The following is a 6,265-nucleotide window of genomic DNA, read 5'->3' on the forward strand; positions in this document are numbered from 1 at the left end:
AAGATGAACTGCAGCCATATTACCTCCATGATGGCCGTTGCAAGTTTGAATTTGACGGTTGGAAGTTTGAATTTGGTGGCAGTTGGAAGTTTGAATTTGGCGGCCGTTGGAAGTTTGAAATTGGCGGCGGTTGGAAGTTTGAATTTGTCCCTTTGCACTTTTCCCTTTTTTTTATTATTATTATTTTTGGATTCGTTTTCTGTTATTAGTTCGTTTTAATATTGTACCTTTGCACTCCTTCCCGCCTTTGTTTGAATCTCCATCATGGCGGTTGAAGTCCGTAGAGTTTTTGTGATTTTTTTTTTTTTCTTTTTACTTATTGCTGGCTCTGGTATGGCTATTTTAATTCATGCTGTTACAAGTTGTGTTATTATTATTATTATTATTATTATTGTTACTACTACTACTACTACTGTTACTGTTATTGTTATTATTATTATTACTATTATTATTATTGTGATTATTATTATTATTATTATTATTATTATATTTCCTTCTCGGCTTCTTGCTAGTGTTTTGTTTTTGTGTTGAGTGATTTTCTTCTTTCCTAATTCTCGATCGACACCATTTCTTTAACAGATCATTTTAATCATTTTCAGAACATATATATTTCGAATTTCATATACCGGTTCTTCCAGTATTTTTTTTTTTAATATTTCGGAATTCTTTTAATGGTTCTTTCTTTAATTATTTTTATACGTTTTTATTTTTTGATTTTCGAACGCTTACCGTCTTTGTGAAACCGTTACATATTTCGAAATTTAACGGTTTTTTAATTTTCGAACTCTTTGGCGACACTGACATTGACTTTGTGATATTTTGAGTTTCTGGCACTTACAAAAACACTTCTAGGACCGCTAACATTATTTCTGGCTCTTTAGGTCACTTCTAGCACTAATGATGCATATTCTAGCACATTCAGCGTGGTTTCTAGCACTCATAATATCTTCCAGGACCGCTAACTTTCCGTCCAGCATGTTTTGTCACTTGTAGCACTTATCAAACAGAGTAGAAAGTGTTGATTAGACAATACAGTGTTACATGACCATCAGCAAGAGAACGACTGTATATTCTTCTTCCCGTCGTTTTGTTCTCCTCTCTCTCCTCGTCAGTGTGATTCGTCAGCCGAGTGAACTACCCAGTCCTTGACACGTACTGTACAGTCGCCCCAAAAAGTGATGGAAGAATATCTACAAGTTTTCGATCAGTGATGTAGCGCAGACTCTTCATTGTATCTGTTTTGTGGCACTTCAATAGAAAACAATCATTACGTGGCAAGATAAGTGTGCATTTTCAGTTGTCTAGGTAGTAAGCAGTTAGGGACCATAGTAGCCTAAATATCAAATGGAAATAACCCTACTTGGAATTTCAGAACTATTCAAATCTATACCTCAATGCTAGTCAGGAAAGTTTGCCGTTTAAATAGTAATTCTTTGACATTACAACATTGGAGAGAATATAATTTAGACACTGGCATTGAGTTTATTATTTTTATATTACTAAAAATAAGTAAATTGAAACACGAATGGGTAATTCATAATCATACATGGCCGCTCCTGCTGTCTTCACGAACACGGCATGATCATAAACAACACCAACTTTCCGTCCAGCACTTTTTGTCACTTGTAGCACTTATCTAGCACTTTTAACACTTATCTACCACTTAGCTAGCACTTTTAACACTTATCTAGCACTTTTAACACTTATCTAGCACTTTTAACACTTATCTAGCACTTTTAACACTTATCTAGCACTTTTAACACTTATCTAGCACTCTTAACAATTATCTAGCACCTCTAGCACTTGTAGCACTTATCTAGGTCTGCTAACATTCTTTTTAGCGCTTTATATTACTCCCAGCACTACTAATATAGACTCTAGCACCTTCAGCACACTCTCCAGCACTTATATTACTCCTAACACTTATAAACTCACTACTAACACTTTACGTCACATCACAACACTTTTACGTAACCTACAGCATCACCTTTGACAGATTCCCAAACACCCCTTCCTTAGCGAATCATTCTCGACATTATATATATATTTTAATACTTTTTTTTTCAATATTAAGACGGTATAAATCGCCTGTTAGAGAATGTTACGGTGTTATATGGAAAATTCTGTCTGTCTGTCTGTCTGTCTCTTTACACGTAGGGAGCGTTGAGTGTGTGTGCCGAGGCGAGAGTGAGGGAGGACTGAGGCACGAGAGAGAGAGAGAGAGAGAGAGAGAGAGAGAGAGAGAGAGAGAGAGAGAGAGAGACGTAAATTCATTCTGATTTAACTTGCATATGAGAGAGAGAGAGAGAGAGAGAGAGAGAGAGAGAGACGTAAATTTATTCTGATTTAACTTGCATATGAGAGAGAGAGAGAGAGAGAGAGAGAGAGAGAGAGAGAGAGAGAGAGAGAGAGAGAGAGAGAGAGAATGTAAAACGTTTCATCTATTTTGCATCTATCTTATCAATGGGAATTTATAAACAAAATTCATCTCTTGCCACCCGTATTATCGTCGAGCTCCCTAACACCATTTCCTAAGCGATTTATTTTCTGTTACACATTACTGTCCTCTGTCATACTCAAATCACTCTACTACCATCTATCTATCTATCTATCTATAGCCCAACGCCCTAATTCCGGAAAGGGTGGCCGCAGACAAAACGCCTCCCAGTCAGTCACCCACCATTTGACTGCCCTCCCCCAACTCACTCCCCCCCTCCCTATATCGTACTAAAGGATATTACCTAACACCTTTTCCTAAGCGATTTGTTTTGTTTATTACACCTGTCCTCTCGTCACATGTAAATCATTCTAATACCTCCATACTCTGCATAAATATCTTACCAAAGGATATTACCCAGCCATATCCAAAAATAAATCGCTTAAAAAGAGGTGTTAGGGAGCGTCACTATTTTTTACTCTCAGATTTATTTCGTAATTTCTCGACTTACTTCGTCATCCAAAAACAAATCGCTAAGGAAGAGGTGTTAGGGAGCTTTACTATTTTTTACACTAAATTGGACCAGATATGTTCGTCCCTTTTCAACTTATTTCGCTATCCAAAAATAAATCGCTAAAGAAGAGGTGTTAGGGAGCTTTATTAAACTAGTTCTTACTCTAATTTGGACCAAAAATTTCGCATTTCCTCTGCACTTCTTCGTGACTAGCATCTTCTTATGTAATCTAGTTATGACATGGCGCTACATCCTATCCTCTGCGCTTCTTCGTGACTAGCGCATCGTGTTATGTAATCTGGTTAAAAGACAGTGTTATGGCGCTACATCCTATCCTCTGCACTTCTTCGTGACTAGCATCGTATTATGTAATCTACAGTAGTTAAAAGACAGTGTTATGGCGGTACATCCTTTCCTCTGCACTTCTGCGTGACTAGCACGCCGTGGTCTGTATTCTCTTGTTCAGATTTCAAGATGGCGAGATGGGAGTGATTTTTGTTTTTGTCTCCCCTCCCTCCCTTCCCTTCCCTCCCCTCCCTCCCCCTCCCCTCCCTTCCATCCCTCCTTCCCCCTCCCCTCCCTCCCTTCCCTTCCCTCCCCTCCCTCCCCCTCCCCTCCCTTCCATCCCTCCTTCCCCCTCCCCTCCCTTCCATCCCTCCTCCCTCCTTACCCCTTCAGTATTTCTTCTTTCCCCTCCCCCTCCCCCTCCTCTGGGTGTCCCCCCCTCCCCTCACCCTCCCTGACACGTCTCCCTTTCCCTCCTTTCTCTCCTCTCTCTCCCCCTTCCTCTCCCCTCCCTCCCCCTTATTTTCCCCTCCCCCTCACTCTCCCCCCTCCCCTCATCTTCCCCCTCCCCCTCACTCTCTCCCCTTCCCCCTCACTTTTCTCCCTCCTTTCCCCTCCCCTCCTCCCCCGTAACACCTCTCGTTCCCTCCTCCTTCCTCCTCCCCCTCCCCCTCTCCCTCCCTCCTCCTCCTCCCCCTCCTACCCTTTCTCTGTCCTCCCCTTTCTTCCTCCTCCCCTTTCTCTCCTCTCTTCCTCCCCTCCCTCTTGTATAACCGTTGTTGCGATGTTATGAAGGGAGGGAGAGGGAAGGGGGAGGGATGGGGAGAGGAGGGGGGAGTGCACACAACACACCCTTTTCTCCCTCCACACGGCACCAGTCCCCCCCCTTTCTCTCTCTCTCTCTGTCTCTCTCTCCCTCCCTCCCTCCCTCCCTCCCTCTCTCTCTCTCTCTCTCTCTCTCTCTCTCTCTGAAGCAAGTACCAATAATCGCTGCTTCCTGCCTCTCTCACACTCTCTCACTTTCTTTCTTTCTCAGACGTAAAGCCAGCTCACCCTATCTTTAAACATCTTTTGAGAGAGAGAGGGAGAGAGAGAGAGAGAGAGAGAGAAGGGGGAGTTTATTCAGCTTAGGAGAGAGAGAGAGGGGGGGAGAGAGAGAGAGAGAGAGAGAGATTTACTTTAAAATTCCCATCTCTCATCTTAACGCTGACTTGTAGCAATAGATCAGCACTAGAACACGCTGCTAGTCACGAAGAAGTGCTATGGAAGGGATGAAGAGCCGTAGTATTGTCTTTTTCTGCCACTGAACTACGTGAAATAAGCTGCAAAAGGACGAAAATCTGGGCCAAGTTGAAGTGAGTGGATTATAGATGATAATTTTTGTATTTATTGTATTTTGTAACGAAAGGACAGACCCACTCTGGCGTGGTTTATTGTATGAGTGGATGGTCTTTTTTTATGGCCGTTTTGTCAGTCGACCATCATCCAATCACTTGATGTAGTGCTGCCTACTTCTTCCTTCACCTTTATCATTCTTTTTCTGTCTGTCCTCCTCTCTTCCAATTTCTCACCGTCATCCACTCACTTGATGTAGTGCTGCCTACTTCTTCCTTCACCTTTATCATTCTTTTTCTGTGTCTGTCCTCCTCTCTTCCTGTTTCTCCCATCTTTCCTGTCACTTTTTATTACTCTTCTTTCCTTCTCAGGTGGCTTTACATTGAGTGACAAGCCTAATGGTTTCCTGTAAGCCAGGAAACCATTTACAACGCAGAGAGAGAGAGAGAGAGAGAGAGAGAGAGAGAGAGAGAGAGCAAACCTCCATACCAGTTAACCAAAAACCGTTTTATCTGGATATATATATTGCGTCTGGCTCTGAAATATTAGGTGTAAGGTAATGGTATAAGTAGGGTAAGGCCTTGGTTTGTGCCCCTCCCCGTAAAACAACTAACTCAAAGACAAACGGCCACCCCTTACCAGATAATGGCGTCTGGGTATACAGAGATAAATAAAACCTTGGGATGATGGTGGATAGATAAATAGATACATAGATAGATAGATGACGGATACTCTTTTATTTCCACCAGCCTTGTCACCCATGCGCGGCCGTTATGCCTGTCTCATCACTGCTGGCCGCCGCGCAAGTCCAACTGTGGCAGATTTTGTTTGAATAGAGAACACTTGTAATTTTGGTAACCCATGATAACAGGTGGAAATCTTTAGTTAAGGGTGTATGTAGGTGAGGTGGAGGGAGGGAGAGGGAGGGGTAGACCGAGGATGAGGTGGAGGGATGGAGTTGAGAGGTATATGAGGGAGGGGGGGGTGAGTTGGGGGGAGGGGAGTCAAATGGTGGGTGACAGAGTGACTTGGAGGCGTTTTGTCTGCGGCCACCCTTTGCGGGATTAGGGCGTCGGGCTATAGATAGATAGATAGATTATTATTATTATTATTATTACGTCAGTTTTTGTCTCGGGTTTTCATCATGTCTACAAAGTTCAGTTTCTCTTACAGGACAAAAGCAAAACGTAAATGAGGCTTGTATAATTTTTGGTGACGGATTTCCCAGCGGTTGTTGAATTATTGCAAAAAATAATAATCTCAGGTTATAAGCTCTTTTCCTTTTCTCTGTTCATCGTGTTAAAAAGAAAAAAAATAATGTTTGCCCGTGTATGGGACCGTAAAAGCCAAGTTTGTTTACGTATGTGCAGCCGAAGTTCAGTCTCAGTGTGCGGCCATGTGTGTGTGTGTGTGTGTGTGTGTGTGTATGTGTGTGTGTGCGTGTGTGTGTGTGTGTGTGCAGGAAGCTGGTGATATGTAGCTTCCCAGCAGCACGTGCACACCTCACGCGGCACCACATCTGCCACCACACTTGCTACTGGGTGTACTGGTGGTGGTAGGCCAGCTCCTTAATACCCCTTCCCTGGCGATTTATTTTGCATATTACGCCCGCACACTCTTTTCTCTGTTATTTATATCGTTGTAATATTGACGTAGTGTCCACCAATGACATGTAAGCGTATGTAGAGATGTAA

General features: G+C 42.6%; 1 protein-coding gene across 1 annotated transcript in view; it reads right to left on the reverse strand.

Moving 5' to 3' along the window:
• LOC145395203 (zinc transporter ZIP1-like) overlaps positions 1-29 on the reverse strand; it is a 7,028-nt gene extending 6,999 nt beyond the window's left edge. The window contains exon 1 of the mRNA XM_080268892.1: positions 1-29. This exon is cut by the window's left edge and continues 202 nt beyond it. Coding sequence (XP_080125018.1) covers positions 1-29 — 29 coding nt within the window.
• Positions 30-6,265: the final 6,236 nt, after the last annotated feature.

The sequence above is a fragment of the Coenobita brevimanus genome, chromosome 30 (genome assembly GCF_032717465.1).
Source record: "Coenobita brevimanus isolate Jiangsu-jjx chromosome 30, ASM3271746v2, whole genome shotgun sequence".
Taxonomy (NCBI): domain Eukaryota; kingdom Metazoa; phylum Arthropoda; class Malacostraca; order Decapoda; family Coenobitidae; genus Coenobita; species Coenobita brevimanus.